The following is a 21,325-nucleotide window of genomic DNA, read 5'->3' on the forward strand; positions in this document are numbered from 1 at the left end:
CTGGTCGATAGACACACAAACAAACACAAACATACACACAAAATTCAAGCTTTCGCAACAAACTGTTGCCTCATCAGGAAAGAGGGAAGGAGAGGGGAAGACGAAAGGAAGTGGGTTTTAAAGGAGAGGGTAAGGAGTCATTCCAATCCCGGGAGCGGAAAGACTTACCTTAGGGGGAAAGAAGGACAGGTATACACTCGCACACACACACATATCCATCCACACATACAGACACAAGCAGACATATTTAAATATGTCTGCTTGTGTCTGTATGTGTGGATGGATACGTGTGTGTGTGCGAGTGTATACCTGTCCTTCTTTCCCCCTAAGGTAAGTCTTTCCGCTCCCGGGATTGGAATGACTCCTTACCCTCTCCTTTAAAACCCACTTCCTTTCGTCTTCCCCTCTCCTTCCCTCTTTCCTGATGAGGCAACAGTTTGTTGCGAAAGCTTGAATTTTGTGTGTATGTTTGTGTTTGTTTGTGTGTCTATCGACCAGCCAGCGCTTTTGTTCGGTAAGTCACCTCATCTTTGTTTTTATATATAATTTTTCCCATGTGGAATGTTTCCTTCCATTATATTGATATCATTAATTTGAATCCAACAATTACGTTTGGTATTGTCACTGTTGCATTTCGAAATCTTTTCTGTCGTCTTATTTTCCTCTTTCTGTTTTTGCCAGTAGTTTCACTTTGTATTCACCTTCTCCTTTTTACCGTAATCTGCTATACTATTTTATCCCGCCTATATATATACTCAATAATACGTAACCCACTTCCAAACCATAACCAAAAAAATTTTTTTGCCGCTTTCAGCAGTACCGCCGCTATAATATCCACCGTTTCTAGTTCACAAACAGCTCCTTTCACCTTTTAAACAACCATTTCGGCCAGTTCTAATAACTTTCGCTTTATTTCCATTTCCGTTTTTCCCACACCACTGATCATTTTTAGCCGCTTCCCACAGGTTTTAACGCGATTATTTCTTCATCAGACAATTGTTAACCTCATTTTCATAATCTGCCACCACAATACCACTCCTTTTAATATACCACACGCAGTTTTTTCGAAATTTTCCCGAATTTCTCCGTCCTTTAACGTGTTTTGGCGGCAACACAACCACCTAACCTTTATGCATATCGTTGTCTACCAACCCAAGTCCAACATAGCCCAGCTGTAACCAACACCTTTTCGCCTTTTTTCATTCCAGATCTCCAGTTTCTTTCCGGTTCACCTTTATCTCTCCCCATATATTTTTATTTTCATTTTCATTTCACCTCATGTTACACTTTCCACCTTCTAATACCATGTCACCCTCACAACACCCCCACAATGACCCCATTAAGTTTTATTTACATTCCCTCCGCAAACATGCCTTCGCCCTAGCCAGATTACACTCCCATATTCTGTTTTCTCAGGCTTGTCTGACATTTGGCATCACCCCCAAAGGCCTCACACTTAAAGTTCCCATCTCTGGCTGCAACCCTTGGTCTTTAAATATGTCTGCTTGTGTCTGTATGTGTGGATGGATATGTGTGTGTGTGCGAGTGTATACCTGTCCTTCTTTCCCCCTAAGGTAAGTCTTTCCGCTCCCGGGATTGGAATGACTCCTTACCCTCTCCTTTAAAACCCACTTCCTTTCGTCTTCCCCTCTCCTTCCCTCTTTCCTGATGAGGCAACAGTTTGTTGCGAAAGCTTGAATTTTGTGTGTATGTTTGTGTTTGTTTGTGTGTCTATCGACCAGCCAGCGCTTTTGTTCGGTAAGTCACCTCATCTTTGTTTTTATATATAATTTTTCCCATGTGGAATGTTTCCTTCCATTATATTAATATATAATTCTCCAGTGATACGTAAGTGCACCAGGAATTCAATGTGATGGTAGGCTGTTGCATGTACCCTTGTTAATGGACGGAATTTTGAACATTTCATCTGGTAAAATGTTTCATATTGTCCTGATACATTCTTTTCCTGTGTGGTTCTCTTGATCAATGTGTTGAGGAGATGTATAACCTGAGCTCCAATATGAAAATAAAGCATTTCTGGACCCATGTCTTCCTCTACATGTGTGGAATACTTCCTGAAAGTTTGGTCATATGTTGTTCTTATGCCCTCTATACAGTGTGGGCGAGAAGTCCCTATAACCCTTGTTTAGTATCAAATGTTTATGTAGGTTACTTCTTATGTTATTACAGTCGAGTTTTAATCTGTAGTTGTGACAGATGTGAGCTGTCATACTTGCACTACAGAGGAGCGTTTAGTGACTAACAACATCGCACAGGGCAGATAATGAGAGAGATTATGGGAGCATTCCAGGAAAGATTTACCAAGTCTTCACAGCAAAAAGCAACATTTCTTGATTGGGAAAGATGTGTTTTTGCTTTTGGCAGTGTTAAAGATAGGCCATGGAGTGGAGAGAAGAAGACACGAGGAGAAACATGTGCCAGAGTCTCTGCTTTGACTGAATGAGCTCCTAAGAAGTCAAGACGTAAACATGCTTCAGAACTCGGTATACCAAGGATAAGAGTGCAGGATCACAAGAAAAAAGGTCTTAATGTCAGACTTTTTCAACCAACATTCATAAACAAGTTATTGGATACAGCCCAGAAGGAGCATGTTTCAGCATGCTGTGCTTTGTTAACTCAATTTCCAAATGCAGTGAACCATGCCAAGGTTAAGTTTGCAGATGAATGTGCCATTCACTGCAGCTCACATATTAAAATATTATTGTTTGGAAAAAAGAGAATCTTCATTACACAGTTAGAAAGGAATCTGCCTTATGTAAAGATATGGGCAGCAATGACATCACAGCATCTGCTTGGAATGTCCTTTTTTGAAGGGACTGTGAATGGCGTCAGCAACACCAGCTCCCTTGAAATTGTCACCAAGAAGTCCTGACCGCACCACACCTGACGACTCATTGTGGGGAACAATTAAGACCTGTATCTGCACATTGTTATGCTACAAAAGAACAACTGCACACTGCTGTTGAGGATTCATTTTCCTCTATAACACCATACATGCCCAAAAATATATCAAGAACAACATGGAGGTGTGTGGAAATGTGTTTACACCATGATGTGGAATATACCGATATATGAGACACTTGATACATAAGTAAATACTTACAATAAAACAAATCAAATCAATTAGCATTCGATACTTGGGGGTACAGGGACTTCTTGTCCACCTTGTACAGACAATAAAAAAAAAATTGTCTTTTTAAAAACTGAAGTATTTGCAAGGAAACCTATTGGACTGGACCCCTCTGCTTTTCTTCATTCTTACAGCATTAGAAGCTCAATGCCCAGATATGAATTTTCGAAAATGCTACAAAAACACTTGCAAGAAATCAATAACCTTTAAAAATTATATGATTTCTAAGGTCTGTTAAGAGCAAAAAATTTCCAGCTCAGCTCATCAACATAGTCACTAATAGCTGATCACATGAAAATGTGGGTAACCGCAATAAATTAAAACTTTTAAGGATAAATTTCAGTCTCAGTTGTAAATACAGTTTTATTATGCTACACCAATTCCAGCAAATTAATTTGTCATCTTCAGAAGCCTACAAAATTGGGGATATTATAAATCTTTAGACTTTGGCTATACATGTATGTGAAGTATAAAATGTACCGGGTGATCAAAAAGTCAGTATAAATTTGAAAACTTAATAAACCACTGAATAATGTAGATAGAGAGGTAAAAATTGACACACATGGTTGGAATGACTTGGGGTTTTATTGGGGGGGGGGGGGGGGGGGGGGGATATTCACAAAATGTCCGACAGATGGCGCTGGACAGCAAAATGTCAGTGACTGCACATGACAATCGTGTATAAAAGGAGCTGTAATGAGGGAGAGAATCAGATGTGCCAGCAGTCGCAGCATGTTGACGTCACCTGAAAAGGCACTTTTAGTGAAGCTGTATTATCAGAATGGGGAATGTGCTAGTTCAGCGTTATGATCCTATCACCATAGGAAGGGGATTCGAATGGGTAAAGGTCCGTTGACAAATGCAGCTGTGGCGAGATTGATTTCGAAGTTCGAAGCCACAGGTTGTTTAGACGATAGACCACGTAGTGGCCGACTGAGCACAAGGCGTAATACTGCTGACATAGTTCAGGAAGAAATGGAGACTGTAGCGGGTTCGTCAATGCACGGGGAAGTCAGCGCTCGTGTAGTCGCACGTCGCACCGGCATTCCATACACTACTATTTGGTTAGCACTTAGGTGTACCCTCCGATGCTATCCGTACAAAATCCATCGGCATTATGAACTGTTACCTGGTGATTTAGTGAAGCGGAGGGCATTTGCGGTGTGGGCATTTCAAAAGATGGCGGAAGATGACAATTGGTTGAGTAATGTGTTGTGGACCGACGAAGCTCATTTCACGCTCTGAGGGTCTGTCAACGCCCACAACTGCAGAATTTGGGCTACTGAAATCCTAAAACTGTCATGGAAACTCCATTGCACGACGAGAAAGTCACAGTATGGGTTGGATTTACCACATTTACCGTTATCGGGCCTTTTTTTCTTCGAGGAAATGCGTGATTCTGGTTTTGTAACTGCTACCGTGACGGGTGAGAGGTACACCGATATGTTACAGAATTGCATCATCCCCAGCCTGGCTGATAAACACCTGCTGGAATGTACGGTGTTTATGCAGGATGGCGCTCCACCCCATATTGCTTGACGCGTGAAAGATCTCTTGCATGCTTTGTTTGGTGATGATCGTGTGCTCAGCCGCCACTTTCGTCATGCTTGGCCTCCCATGTCCCTAGACCTCAGTCTGTGCGATTATTGGCTTTGGGGTCACCTGAAGTCGCAAGTGTATTGTGATCGACTGACATCTCTAGGGATGCTGAAAGACAACATCCGACGCCAATGCCTCACCATAACTCCGGACATGCTTTACATTGCTGTTCACAACATTATTCCTCGACTAGCGCTATTGTTGAGGAATGACAGTGGACATATTGAGCATTTACTGTAAAGATCATCATCTTTGCTTTGTCTTGCTTTGTTATGCTAATTATTGCTATTCTGATCAGATGAAGTGCCATCTGTCGGACATTTTTTGAACTTTAGTATTTTTTTGGTTCTAATAAAACCCCATGTCATTCCAAGCACGTGTGTCAATTTGTACCTCTCTATCTACATTATTCCGTTATGTAGTCAGTTTTCGAATTTATACTGACTTTTTGATAACCTGGTATATTGCACAAACTTACTCAGTATTGGTCAAGCAGATGTCTATATCTTCTTTATAGTAGCACGATGTCATGATAGGCCCAAAAATGTACATATTGTATGTGATTACTATAAACACAGATTGACACACTGCAGTAACTGCATCGCATATATGTATATGTCAAGCTGTTGTGTCAGCAGTAAGGAACTAACAATTGAAGTTTATTCTGAAAAATATATACTACAGTTGCTGAAAATTACTGCCATGAATAAAATAATAAATTAAAATTTGGTGCAAAAGTGTGAAATATCAAAGAAGATATAAAAATACTTTTTTCTTTATAGAGACTGAATAGTATTACTGAGATATATAACATTTTCCATTTATAATAAAGCACTTCATATGCCTATATCAAAATTTAGTTTATTTTTTGTACAAGTAGTACTTGAATATAAAAAGATGTCACTTTTTATTAAAAGCTATAATAAAATATTTGTTCATTCACATTTCCATTTGTTAATAAATATAGAATTTAAGTAAAAAATACAGTTACTATAAGTGAGAGTCGAACGAGAGACTTCACAGTTTTGAAACTTTCATATTACATGTCCGCACACAGACCTTACAGTCCTATAAGTGCAAACAAAATCTAAAAGGACAGATCAGTCCAGAAGGTCCCCTTGTTAGATAAATATCACAAATATTTTGAACTCAAATGAGATCAGATATTTTCAAAGTTCAAACTAAAAAAGTTTGTGTCTTTAACGAAAGAAACAAATCACAACGGACTGCAGATAGTCTGACTGCCATTTATTCCCTTCAAAGGATTACCCAATGTGCCCCAAAAGCTGAAAAGTGAAAATAGGACAGGGAACTACAGTGATAAAATCATACACTTTCAGTTTAAAAAATTATTTTTTTAACAACTCGTAGAACATTTAAATACGTGAACTTAACCACTGCTATAGATAAATATTATTTGTGAAAGCGAAAGTGGAAATCATAGGCACTTTGTTTTCAAAAACACACACTAGCACACCAAAAAACCAGTTTCAGCAACTCAATACTTCTTGTTTTAATTTAATATACAATTATAACAAGTTATGAATTACTGATTGTGGTCACTCAACAATGTATACAAAAAGCTGGAAGTTGGGATTTTGAAATGGTTTGAAAATGAACAAGAATGGGAGAAAGCAATGACCGAAAGGAACTACAGCAAAACAAAGAACTGTTGAGTTGAAACGAAGAATGAGTGACCATGCAAAAATGGATGAGACCAGCCAAATGATACAAAGACAGATGAGATTGACCTGAAGTGAATGGTGAACAACTGTTCCTTAGAAGTCATTCCTCAGTCCTTTCATTCTGTTTAGCGAATGGTGGACAGCTGATCATTAAAATCTGTTCCTCAGTCCTTCTGTTCCTTCTTCTAATACATGGGGAGACACATAACAGTTTTTCAGTATACTTGTAATTATTTGCACACACAATTCAAATTTCAGAACCTATTGGATACCACCTTGCAATATTCACACAGAAACATTGTGCAATGCAGCATATGTACCTTCTGAAACCACTGCTTGAAGAAATGTCCTCACAATTAAATTTGTATTATGAACCGGATACATTAAAAAGCCTCTGGTAAAAAGAAGCACAATAACTGTGATGTCCAAATATTTTCACTCACTTAAAACCTTAAGGAAACAGATGTACTGCCACTTTGAGAGCTGTCACTCCTGCATGCACCATGTGAGTGCATCTACCAATCTGTTGTTCACACATCAGGAAAAAAAACTAGTACGTCACGAATAGTTTTATACATAATCATTGAACCAAAGCTAGACAGGACTTACATTTACCAAGGAAAAACAAAACAAATCTCTAAACAGTATTTTCTATCAGCGAATACAATTGTAAAACAATTACTAAAATACATCTATTTAGAAATACAGCTCACATAAACTTCTTAAGTAATGCATACTGTGCAATTGAAGATTACTTACAAGACTCAGAGAAAGGGTTAATAATGAAGGAACTACAGCACATATTGTCACTTTACAGTACATGATCACAATGTAACTTTTTTTTAAAAAAGTGCCAAGATCTATAGGCACGATAGTAATGCTTTGTCAGCCTCCTGAACTCAACATCTCACTCGTCAATGGGGGACGCAACCTCAGGAAGTGCAAGAGACATAGCAAAATATTTGTGGTCCTGGAGTCACCAGCAGTGTCCATAGCATATGACTTTGTTTTATGTACTAAGTTATCCTGTGTAAACTGTGTACAGTCAATAGAACATCATACAATAGGGACCAACCAAATAAGGTGGTGCATTTGTTAAGACACTAACCTCATATTCAAGAGGATGGAGTTTGTTCTATCCAGTCATCCCGAATTAAGTTTCTCGAGGGGTTTTCTAAATCAGTTCAGGAAAATGCTGAGCTAGTTCCTTCAGTAAGGCCACGGCCGACCACCTGTCTCATCCTTGTAAAAACACACTTATGAATTCCAGGTGTGTGTATATTTGAGATATTTAATTACACTGTTTTAAAATAACAGGTCTTTATCATTTTAGATAACCCCTGAATAAATAAATAGCATACACTCCCAGGGCGGCTGCAGTCTTCTAGGCAGATGAAAATTTTGTAACAAATACAGTCTTAATAAGTATATTGCCGATATGGCCAAATGTAAAATTATTCTACATCCAAGAGAATTATTAGATTCAACTGAAAAACATACATATCCTTATACCTGTGAGACTAATTCATTAATCATCTACAGACGTAGTTATTTTTATGTGTTGCTATGAATTTAGATATACACTGGCCTGCTTTAAAAAAAACACCATCACTGCTGAAACAGCACACTGCATTCAAACGAGGGTTTTCTCCCATCGTAGAGTTGAGTTTTAGAAAAAAAGACATATGGGCTGGCCAGCACTAACTTTCAGAGAGGACAACTCATAGTGCAGCAAATACACATATGAAAATAAATGGCATCAATATACTTCTATGCAATACAATATTCATTTTGATTTTAGTAATTAATCAACTGAAGAACTACTGAATTAATATTTGCAAGGTTACTACATTGTGCAATTTCAAGCTTATCTTGTGTCTTAAACTGATATTCAATGGCTGACTGTGTCTTGGTGAACGAAACTTGAGTCCATCTAAGAGTTCTAAAATGACTTCCAGAAATTATTCGTTATCTTGAAGATAATATTATTAATTCTGTGTGGCTCACAGACCTGGTGCTTGTGTTTCTATTGGACACCACTTTGGTAACTTGGATGCCCCTCACCTAAATACCTACTGGGGAAAGGGGACCAACAGTTTAATGTGGATTCTGAACCACATGTCATTCATTACAAATCTTCACATCCCTGTGAGGTGAATGCTTGGTTATGTGCAGACAGAAGTATTCCGTGGACCGACTGAGATTCAATCCCATGACCTTTCGGTTTCCAGGAATGTGCTTTACCAGGCCTGACTATCTGGAAGAGTTTAATAACTGGCTATGTCTTCTTCAATTTATATACCCAGTATTTTAATACAAACCTATGAGGTTTCTAGCAATTATGGAATTTTCATGGTTCTAAGTTTCATTTACTCTTGCATGCTAGGTAAAATTCAAAACAGTAAACAGAACGTTAGGCAGAAGGAGAAACAGAAACAGCAAATTGTTAGTAGAAGTAAATATGACAATGGACAATTCTGAATGAAACACAAGGGACTCAGCAAATATGAAAATGTGTATGTGGTGGGAAGGGGGATGCAGGTGTGGAAGTGGATGTATGTTTTGGTGCATGCACCTGCTCTGAACAAGAGTGTGAGTTCCAAAGCTGAACTAAAACATTCTTAGTACAGAGGAGACGCTGAGTCACAGACAGGCACAATGAAAAGACTGCTATACATTTTAACTTTCAGTTACAAGGCATTCTACTGAACTGAAAAAACAGCCACATTCACACAAGCACAACTCGCACGCAATGACTACTGTCTCTGGCCGATGTGGCCAACTGAGTCAAGAAGAAGGTCTTTAGGCTGAAAGCTAAAATGTATAGCAGTCTTTTATTGTGCTTCTTTGATATTCAATGTCTCCTCTATATGGTGAGAAGCAATATACCCTTTTGATAATACTGTTAATAAAGTATGAATAAATTTCAATTTAGTGTTACATAATAATCCAAACAGGTTTTCATTAACTTAAAATACAATTAAAATAATACCTTAATATCTCTATGCATTTTTCCCATGCTGTGCAGGTAAGCAAGACCATGTAAGGTTTCTCTGCACATATATGCTATCTGCTGTTCAGTAAGTGGCCCTGTAACTAAGAAGGCATTTATAACATTATTAATTCAACATACATGACAGTACTTCAAGAAAACATGAAATAAATGGTAGAGCAATATTCTTAGAAATGCCCTATGTGTAGCTCAGGCCAATGAGTTAGTTACTGTTTTTTGTTTTATCTTTCACTGCTTTTTTCATTGACTTTCATACAAATTTCAGATAATGGAAGGACTAACCACTCACTGTACAGATGAGGCACTGAGTGGCTTACAGGCATAGTTGGGATGCAGCTACAGTTTCAGAACAATGTAGGTGGCCTGGACCACGTGTGTGTGTGTGTGTGTGTGTGTGTGTGTGTGTGTGGTTCAATAAGCACACATACCTCCACTGTTATGCGTCAATACACCCTGCAATTTTTTGCCAAATCTCAATCCCCATCTTCAATGGCTTCTTGTATGTTCTTAAATTTAGGAGTCCACTTTTTAAGCATTGAAAATGAAGGGGAAGAATCCTTTCACTTCAAATCCAACTCCTTTTTCATAGTTAATTCCTTCAAAGATGATGAACTTTCATCACAGTTAGTAAATAAATTTTATCTGTTTTTCATTATACAGGATGTCCCAAGATGAATGGTCAATTTTCACAGATATGATAGGAATGATCATTCGAAGCAAATTGTTTGCTAAACATAGGCTCTAAAATGCATACCTTAAGAGCTATGAGCACTACTACATCTTCGATACTGTGCGACAAGTCTCTTCTACTCCGAGCTCTTTGCTTTCTTTATTTTTGGAAGTGATAGTATCGATCAAAACAAGGAAAAAAGTGCAGTTAACATGGACTCCAAAATTTGTACCTTACGAGCAAGGAGCACTTGTTCATCTTTACAACTGTGAAACTATCTATTCTGCTGAACGAGTTCTCATAGCTCTTAAGGTATGAGTTTCAGAGCAATTTTTTCTTGTTTTGATTCGTATTGCCTCCTCTCAAAATGTGGAAACCAAAGAGCTTACGGTGGGAGAGATTTGTTTCACAGCATCGAGATAAAGAAGGGCTCATACCTCTTATCTCTTTCCAATTTAATTTTTCTACTCATTGCATTCTTCTCATATATTATTTATAGCACAATACTCGAAATGTGTCGGACATCATCTGACCATAGTGGCAAATCATAATGTCGGACGACAGCCGACAGTGAAGCCCAAAAAATTAAGGTATGCATTTTAATGCCCGTGTTTACTAAACTTTTTGCTTCGAATTGTCACTCCTGTCATACCTGTTATATTTGACCATTCCTCCTGGGACATCCTGTATCTATTACAGTTGACTGCTTACACAATTGCTACAAGCAAAAACTAGATGTGTGTCTCTAAGCCTATACAGAATGCCATCTAAGGAGACTTGCTTTCCAAAGATCATAACATTACGGTCGCATTACTGCCACTTCTGTTAGGCTGAGAACCTTTAGAATTCCCTTTGAAAACGTGGGCATTGTTCCGCTAAATTGTGCACACTGAATGCATGGTTCTAATCTTTTTTAACAAGTTCGTACCATGGATCATGCATCTCATTAGTGAATACATGCACTGTGATGTATGTGTAAGAACCTCCAGTTCATTAAAGGTCAAACGAGATAAATTAATTTGCATCAAGTATAAGCCACATGCGTAATTCTTACTTTTTGGCTAAAAATACACTTTCTAATTTGTTCCTGATACTATCTCGCATGACTTAAAAGAATAAATGAACAGATAGTAAGTAAATTTCAGCATATAACTGGTGCTAGCTGTAGACAATATTCTAATCACTAAAACAGGTGATTTGAGCTTCTGCGGGAAATAGTTTTTACATCACAGTTTTTTCTGCTGTGTCAGTCACTGTGTGGTTGTAGGAAGAAACACCACTCCCTGCATTTTTTTAAAAAAAAAAAAAAAAAAAAAAAATATGAGATATGATTGCTGGCCAGTATTTACGAGAGATGAACTATTCAGCTCTACCTACAAATACATATACAATTACACAAAGTATCCTAACTTTCGAACTATTAGTTCACTCCTCAGGGAAGTGAGATGGATACACAGCGATGTACAGTAGGCAGCTGAGAAGAATTCTTGCAAGGAGTGAGGTGGAGGGAATGGGGAAACAGTCCTTCCCTGGCTGTCTTCTGCCCCACACCCGCCTTGAAGTGTGTTATTAAATGTCCAAAAAATATTGCCTTCCTTGTAGATGTGACAGTTGTTTGTTGTGTGTCATTGTTCACTGGTTATGGTCTCATAGTTTCTTTCTTTTTTTACTATTTTTTTTATTTATTTACAGGTAGCTGCTTAAGGGGAAAATTCAAGTGAAACAAAAATGCACATATATCCACATTAAAAGCACAAATAGATGATAAAATCCAACCATTGGCAATATTTTAACAGAATAAAATTACAAGTGTTTCATAACGCAAAAACACATGATAGTAGTTGCATACACAGTACCAATATTAATGGATTACTGATATAGCAATTACTGATACCATGTACATAAAGAGAGAATTTGAACAACATTATTTCAGAAGTATCAGTGGAATAATGACGTGACGTGTTTTTATACATTTACGTCATTTGGATCTCTTCAAGTCAACCACAGATATGATTTACATGTTGTTGGGTTCATGAAAATGTTTTTGGAACAGTGCATACTATTGTGTATAGGTAACACCAACCCACTCGTAGCCACATTCCTGTCGTGCACATTATTCTCACCTGCAGACAGTACTTTTTTTCTCATCCTGGGGTCTGACTGACATGCCTTTCCTTTTTACCTTCATAATCTATCCCTCTCTCCTCTCCAAGGAAAGAACTAATATTCCAAACATTAAAGTACTGTGTGCATTTCAAATGTACTTATCTGCATAACTGAGTGTTTCGCCTCCTGTTGGCACATACTGGGCAGCAACTATGTCTCATAAAATCTTTTCGTTACCCCAGGTAAATTTTCCTTTTGATACAATGACCTGAATTTTTGTATTTCTATGATGCCACAAACTTATTAGCATATAGAGGAGTGAGCTGACAACTAAAAATAAGACAGTTTTTAGGTTTTTTGCATAACAGAAGCATTTGATAGCCCACACAATGACCGTTTATAAATTTTAGGTTTGCTCAATGAATACGGGGTCATTCCATATCAAATCACCCAATAAAAAATAAATTTTACACCCACCTCCTTAGATTTTCATGAAATTCGGCTCAAATGGTTCTAATACCATCCTGACAACACCTGCAAATTTTTTTTGCTGTATCTCTTATAGTTTTTTTTTTATAAATTTTTAAAGTTTTTATGTTTTGCGTTTTCCGAACCTTTGGAAATGGTAAATTTAATTTGTATTCAAAACTTTAAAATTGCTTATCTTAAAAACTCTTTTAGATAACATCATGAATTTTTGCAGCAAGTTTATTTATTATACCTATTTGAAGATAAAAATGATACTATTAAAATATATTAATATTTTCTATGAAAATATATATATATATATATATATATATATTTTTCTTTTTTTTAACGGATGTTTTGTTTTATAAGAATTGCAATATCTAGAGTCTCAGACCTGATAGAATGCTCAAATTTGTTTTAATTTACTCTTAAACATATAGGCTACTTGACAAAACAAAAATAATGATGGCTTTTTAACATGTTTATTAATTATAGTAGATTACATTAGAATTATGTACAAAGATAGCGTTCTTACAACACTTACATATAACCCAACTGATTGCTTGAAACATTGAATTTTTTGAGTAATTTTGTCTTTTTAATAAACATTAATGCTGATTCAAACTGTTTTTCCACTTCATCCAAGAGCTTTCAGTTCTTTTGATACAGTCTTTTTTGAAGTAATACATTCTTCCAGTGCCGCTTGTTTGAGGTGCGTCTACTATACAGACTATGTGCTCCAAAGGCACTATGCAAGAATCTTCTCTTTCAGGCCAATAAAAGATGCAGCTGGTCCTGAAGGATGTAGAAATAGAATTTCTGCATCTTCTTCATCATTGAATATTGTTTTTACGTGTCCAAAGTACCAGTTACCATCATGACTTGCATGGTTCAACACGAACACAATCAGAAGAAGAATGGAAAGAAAAGACTAACGAGGGTTTTACACTATCTGTAGTCCTTCTAATTTCAAGGTTGTTTGTTGGAAGTGGTTTGAAGTTATGAAAACTTCTTGTTCCAGGAATGGTTCGGGTTGCTGAAAAAACGTTTTTCTAGTTTTAACCATAGCAAATCAGCTTCTTTTTTGACAATAAAGTGAAAATGAATGTTTTCAATATTTTTTTTCACAAAACTTGTACACATCGATTGCTGTCATTATTTGTTCTTCATCTGAAAGCTGTAGACTGGCTTTCCTTAAAATTCTTTTAATAGTTCCTCCTAGGCCATCACAAATTGACTTCCCATGACTTGTTGCAAAAAAAGAGTGTTGGGCCTTCAAATTAAGGTCTCTCAAGCGTTCAGTCAAATTTTTAAAACTGTTTCTATTTTTGTACTGCCCAGCACAACCATCTGTAAAGTAGTGAACTGAGACAATGTCTGTATGATGTAATGACAGCCACTTTGTAATTTCTTTTGGTACAAAGTTAACAAAACCAGTGTCATGTTCTTGGTCATCACTAATAAAACAGTTGTTGGTAACAAAAACATTGTTTACCTCATTTCCTAGGAAAACTCCAACTGGGTGTAGAGTACAACCACCTCTAATCCAGTGGTAACTTTGGATCTCATTTTGTATAACAAAGGAATAATTTTCACTGAAATCCATCACAATAATTGCTGTTTTGGGTGGTGGGTCTTCTTTCAATCTTTTAAAGGCTGCTGATTGGGATTTTGCTATAAACAAGTATGGGGTGAGCTTTTCCAATGACCTAACCAATAAAGAAATGTAGTCTTCAACACTGATAGACTGTTTGATCATTTCTGCCCTGTCTGTGTTAACCCACTGAATGATTACAATTTCTTCTTCTAAATCATAATCTTCACTTAGCTTTTCAATTAAGTACTCAGTTAGTGCAGCATTTGCAGGACAGCTGTCGCAATGATGTAGCATGCAGTTTTGGTTTTCCGTGTTGCACACAAGCATCTTAATTAGGTCTTTATAAGATTATTCAATTTTCACAGCATCCAATAATAGTTTAACATTCTGGTGGATACTGTATACACATAGTGTGTGTGCGCCTGCAGCACCAGCAAGGATACACCATTTAGGTCTCAAGAAACAAAATTTTGAAAATCCTACTTCTACCTCGCGATTATCCCATTTGAAAGAATAATAGAGTTATCTCAAGTTACACAAAATGAGTCTTTTTTGCATGTACACATTTTTTTGAACACTTACTTTGTCTTTTGTTCCAGGTAGCACTCTGGAACTTTCATCCTTTTCATAAAAATCTGTTACAAATCTTACTGTATTTTCAGAAAGAGTTTTACCTTTTTTTGGACCAGGAGTTTCCAAAATACCCTTTTCAGATTTTAGCTTTCTAGCTTGTTGCACCATGTACTCACTTACATTCAATTCTTTCATCACTTTATTTCGACTCCAAGAATCTGGAGCCAAGGTCAGAATCTGGATTTTTCTAGACCTCCAACAGATGACATCTTCTCTTTCATAAGAGAAATCATTACATCAAAATCCTTTGCTTTCTCAACCACACTTGTATCTTCTTCGTCATCATCAGAACTTGGTGCATCATATTTTAATGCTTTTGAAACCGCCTTTTTTGCAGTCTTTTCAATACTACTAACCTTCCTTTTAAAATAAGACCCTTTACTTTGTTCTGGCAAGCCATGAAGCTTTATCGGTGTTAAACCTAAATTATCAAGAGCAATGTTTGTTTGTACGAGGGATTCATTTCTGGATTCCAATGATTCTAATTCAACCATGACTTCATCATCTGTTTCACTTTCATTGACTTCAACTCTTAATTTTTCCTCACAAAAGTTACGGCATGTTGAGCAAAGCTTTTGTCCAGGTTTTATGCTACTATTTTTTGTCCGTAATTGTTTAGAAAGATCCAAGCCTACACTTCTCAACGACTTTTGATGGGCTTTTTGTGTTTTTTTTTTAGTGGGACTACACATGTTGTTTGATACTTTTCAAAAACATTTAAAAAGTAGTAGCTGTGGTGTGAACATATATTCTTAAATTCACACAGATTAATTCCAGATAGTAAGTGGATCAAATTTTTTTCTTCCTCACTCAATTCAGGTACCGGATGTAACTTTTTTGTAGTTTTGTAGGTTGTTTGGAAACAGTCAGATTTTTTAAATAACCCTACACTACAGGTTTGAATATCTGACATACTGATTTCACTTTTGGTCTGATTACTGTTCTGGTTACTTTTATAGGATATTGGAAAAGAATCTCTGTAAACTAAGTAACAGTACTTACTGAAAGTTCGAATAAACTTAATAAAATACTATCCAAGCACTATTTAACACTGTAATAATTTTTTACTTCAAAACACAGGGATAACAAAACAAAATCCAAGCATACATTGTTACTCCAAGAAGACAAAAACTTATTTTTGGTGTCTAAGTCACTTGGTACTTTTTATTTTTAAATTATAATTAATATTATTTAAAAAATTAGATAACTATTGAACAGGTTAAAAAGCCAACAATTTTTCATTTATGTAATAGCCTATACAATTAAGAGTATTTTAAAATAAATTTGAGCTTCCTATCAGGTCTGAGACTCTAGATATTGCAGTTTTTGTAAAACTAAACAAAAAAAAAACAAAAAAAACCAACAACTACTTGTAATTTTTTTTTCATTTGGAAGATTTTAATATATCTTTATGGTAATTTTTTTAACATTTAGATATAATACACAAACTTATTCCAAAATTTCATACTGATATCTTGAGTATTCTTTAACATACAAATTTTTTTAGTTGTGAGGACACGTTTAAGTTACGATTTCCGACTGCTGAAACAACGCCAAATCTAAAAACTTTAAAAATTTATTTAAAAAAAACTATAAGAGATAGAGCAAAAAAATTTTACAGGTGCTTTCAGGATGATAAAAGAAGTAATTGTACCAAGTTTCATCAAAATCTGACATGGTTGGTGTCAAGGCCTGGGTGACTTGACATGGAATGACCCTACGTCATGACTGCCCTATTAGTTTCACGTGTACACTTAGCACTTTAGATCAAACTGTTACACTTTCTCACTATGGATTTATTGGAAATATTTTATCAAATGCCTGCAATGGGTTTCCATGAAAGCTTTCAGATCACTGAAAATATTCTATGTAATATGGTGCAAGGTCATCCGTTACAGTTTCCAGACAAATAAAGAATTTTGTAAATGACTTGAAAGTCTTTCCTCATTGCTACTAGGCTCATTTGAATGATTTACAATAGAGTAGGCTGTGGACACTTCTGTGGACTGAGAAGAGAATATTACTTATGAAATAAATATTGGTGCACTTGAGTACATTTCATGGTAAAGTGCTGGCAACTTAATGTGACAGTCACTGTAAAAGGCATAAAAAATCAAGTACTTTGACCACTATGGAGAGAGAGAGAGAGAGAGAGAGAGAGAGAGAGAGAGAGAGAGAGAGAAGAGTCTCCCTTCAGCAAGGTATAAGGTTTGTTACCTTGTTACGTAACAATATGCGGCACAATAGTGGCTACAGGTAGAATAGATACACACATCAATGACTAACAGGAATAATACAGATGCATGTGTGTGCGCATCAATGAAATTCGAAAGGAAATGGCAGAGGCCATTGCTCTGATTGTATGTTAATATGGCAGGATATGGTGAATTTTTGCTTGTTATAATTATTGTGGGAGTTTGTGGTGTTACATAAAAAATAAATAGAAAAATTTATTAACCATGATGTTAGTTGCTGGCAGTGATAAACCTTATACCTCAATAGAGAGAGACTCTTCTCTCTCCATAGTGGTCAAAGTTCTTGGTTTTTTATGCTTTTTACAGTGACTGTCACATCCAGTTGTCAGCACTTTACCATGAAATGTGTTTAAATGCACCAATATTTATTTCATAAGCAATGTTCTCTTCTCAGTCCTCAGAAGTGTCCACAGCCTACTCAACTGCGATTGGGGCCCATCCTAAAACCTGAAGACAAGGTTCCTTTCTGACCTGTAACATATGTTCATCTGCACAGCAATCTCTCACAGCTACTGTTAAAATCAGTAATTGTTGGTTTCTCCATCTTAGGTTACTACAATTAAAGAGAATTTTACACCAGATACGTTTTGCTTTTATTTACAAAGTATATCCCCTGTGGTCATTCTGGAAATACATACCTTCGTATATTGTTACTGATAAAAACAGTATTTTCACATTAACATATATAGCTATAATAATACTTGATCTGCAAATGTTGTTAATCTTTTATGGGACATGTAACAAGAGGCAGAAACACTATAAGTAAACTGCACGCCAGTTTTATAAAGAAATACTATTTACGATCTGTAACAAAAAAACTGTACATACATACATATTCATATTTTCAGAATGACCACAGAAAATCCTTTGTAAATAGAGGCGAAGAAACCAATAATAATATATTTTAACAGCTGCTGCAGTAGATGGCCATGTAAACAAACATATTATGGACACCCTATCAGGCATTTCCAAGTGACCTCGACATGAAGTTTACAAGGATACATCTCAACCTACACAAAACTGTCCAACATACAAAGTTTAACGGCATCTGTAGACCACATAATATCAATGTTTCCCTGTCTTTTCTTTCCTTTCTGCCCCCTCCACCTTCAATTTACACAATATGTATCACAGTTGCGGATTCCAAATGGTGTGTGTTGTTTCGGACATGCCCAAAAGAACAGACATCATTTGGTCACTTAATAAATAATATAATAACTAAACATATTAATGTACAGGTTAAAAACAGTTCTGCCAGTGCATAAAAAATAAAACAAATATCTCAATAACTTAGTTAAACAACGAAATCACGTCTATCTATGCCAAAAAGAGAGTCCTAAATCACAAAATATATAGGGTGGTTCATTGATAGTGATCGGGCCCAACATCTCACAAAGTAACCATCAAACGAAAAAAACTACAAACAACGAAACTTGTCTAGCTTAAAGGGGGAAACCAGATGGCGCTAGGGTTGGCCCACTAGATGGCGCTGCCATAGGTCAAACAGTTATCAACTGCGTTTTTTTAAAAATAGGAACCCCCATTTTTTATTACATAGTCATGTAGTATGTAAAGAAATACGAATATTTTAGTCGGACCACTTTTTTCACTTTGTGATAGATAGTCACAAATGTATAAGTATGTGGTATCATGTAACATTCCGCTAGTGCGGACGGTATTTGCTTCATTATACATTACCCGTGTTAAAATGGACCGTTTACCAATTGCGGAAAAGGTTGATATCATGTTGACATATGGCTATTGCGATCAAAATGCCCAACGGGCGTGTGCTATGTACGCTGCTCGGTATCCTGGACAACATCATCCAAGTGTCCGGACCGTTCTCCGGATAGTTATGTTATTTAAGGAAACAGGAAGTGTTCAGCCACATGTGAAATGTCAACCACAACCTGCAACAAATGATGATGCCCAAGTAGGTGTTTTAACTGCTGTCGCGGCTAATCTGCACATCAGCAGCAGACAAATTGCGCGAGAATCGGGTATCTCAAAAACGTCGGTGTTGAGAATGCTACATCAACATCGATTGCACCCGTACCATATTTCTATGCACCAGGAATTGCATGGCGATGACTTTGAACATCGTGTACAGTTCTGCCACTGGGCAAAAGAGAAATTATGGGACAGTGACAGATTTTTTGCACGCATTCTACTTAGCGACGAAGCATCATTCACGAACAGTGGTAACGTAAACCGGCATAATATGCACTACTGGGCAACGGAAAATCCACAATGGCTGCGAAAAGTGGAACATCAGCAACCTTGGCGGGTTAATGTATGGTGCGGCATTATGGGAGGAAGGATAATTGGCTCCCATTTTATCGATGGCAATCTAAATGATGCGATGTATGCTGATTTCCTACATAAAGTTCTACCAAAGTTACTACAAGATGTTTTACTGCATGACGGAATGGCAATGTACTTCCAACATGATGGATGTCTGGCACATAGCTCACATGCGGTTGAAGCGGTACTGAATAGCATATTTCATTACAGATGGATTGGTCGTCGAAGCACCATACCATGGCCCGCACGTTCACCGGATCTGACGTTGTAGGATTTCTTTCTGTGGACAAAGTTGAAGGATATTTGCTATCGTGATCCACCTACAATGCCTGACAACATGCGTCAGCGCATTGTCAATGCATGTGCGAACATTACGGAAGGTGAACTACTCGCTATTGAGAGGAATGTTATTACATGTATTGCCAAATGCATTGAGGTTGACAGACATCATTTTGAGCATTTATTGCATTAATGTGGCATTTACAGGTAATCACGCTGTAACAGCATGCGTTCTCAGAAATGATAAGTTCACAAAGGTACATGTGTCATATTGGAACAACCGAAATAAAATGTTCAAACGTACCTACATTCTGTATTTTAATTTAAAAAACTTACCTGTTACCAACTGTTCATCTAAAATTGTGTTTGTCACTATTACAGCGCCATGTATCACAAAGCGAAAAAAGTGGTCCAACTAAAACATTCATATTTCTTTATGTACTACATGACTATGTAATAAAAAATGGGGGTTCCTATTTTAAAAAATGCAGTTGATATCCGTTTGGCCTATGGCAGCACTATCTAGTGGGCCAACCATAGCGCCATCTGCTTTACCCCTTCAAGCTAGACAAGTTTCGTTTTTCATAGTTTTTTCATTTGACGCTTATTTCTTAAGATATTTGGCCCGGTCATGACCAACGGACCACCCTGTATAAAGCACACCTAACAAGAGGCAGAAACACCTTAAATAAATTGCGTGGCTACTTTATAAAGAAATACTGTTTGTAATGTTTAACAACCAAACTATACAGACACACAAACATTTGTATCAATATTTCCAGAATGAAAAATGTAGATGCTTTGTAAATAAAAGCAAAATATGTCTGGTGTAAAAGTCTCTTTAACTGTTTGCAGAAAGCTTAAGATGGAGAAACCAATAATAATTTATTGTAAAATATTAGTTCTTAAATGTGCAACCATGAGGATAGAATGATGAGACAGTAGTTGGGACCTTACAATGGTAACCTTGACCCAGCACAAACCTGCAACAAGGTAAGAAAAGTTACAAGGGCAAGCAGTCTACGCCCCAGATTTGCACTCCTGCGAAAGCAGAACCAGAACCAACACTTGGTCATAGGAACAACTGGTCGTTTCTGTCTTGGGAGTCTTACTGAAGCCACATGATGGGAAAGATAAATCCCTTCACTCATTTTCAAAGAAGAAAAAGAAACAATGAGCAACACACAACACAAAGCAGAACAGAGTACTTAAAGCATTTGTTAATGGCTACCTCACAATGACTTGCTGACGTTGATGGTATCATAAATGAGCTAGTACAGGCTCAACCCCTGCTGGTATCTTACGTAACCACAGTTCACGCTCACACCCCCTCCCGCCAGTCGGTCTCACACACACACACACACACACACACACACACACACACACACACACACACCATGTAATATCTACATCTACATCTACATTGATACTCCGCAAGCCACCCAACGGTGTGTGGCGGAGGGCACTTTACGTGCCACTGTCATTACCTCCCTTTCCTGTTCCAGTCGCGTATGGTTCGCGGGAAGAACAACTGTCTGAAAGCCTCCGTGCGCGCTCTAATCTCT

General features: G+C 37.0%; 1 protein-coding gene across 11 annotated transcripts in view; it reads right to left on the bottom strand.

Moving 5' to 3' along the window:
• Positions 1–21,325, bottom strand: part of LOC126457214 (mitogen-activated protein kinase kinase kinase kinase 5) — a 313,638-nt gene that overhangs the window by 228,254 nt on the left and 64,059 nt on the right. For all 11 annotated transcript variants that reach the window (XM_050093332.1, XM_050093331.1, XM_050093328.1 and 8 more), the window contains exon 4: positions 9,428–9,531. In XM_050093332.1, the coding sequence (XP_049949289.1) occupies positions 9,428–9,531 (104 nt within the window). The remainder of the gene's footprint in view (positions 1–9,427; positions 9,532–21,325) is intronic.

The sequence above is a fragment of the Schistocerca serialis genome, chromosome 2, assembly GCF_023864345.2.
Source record: "Schistocerca serialis cubense isolate TAMUIC-IGC-003099 chromosome 2, iqSchSeri2.2, whole genome shotgun sequence".
In the NCBI taxonomy this organism is placed as follows: Eukaryota; Metazoa; Arthropoda; class Insecta; order Orthoptera; family Acrididae; genus Schistocerca; species Schistocerca serialis.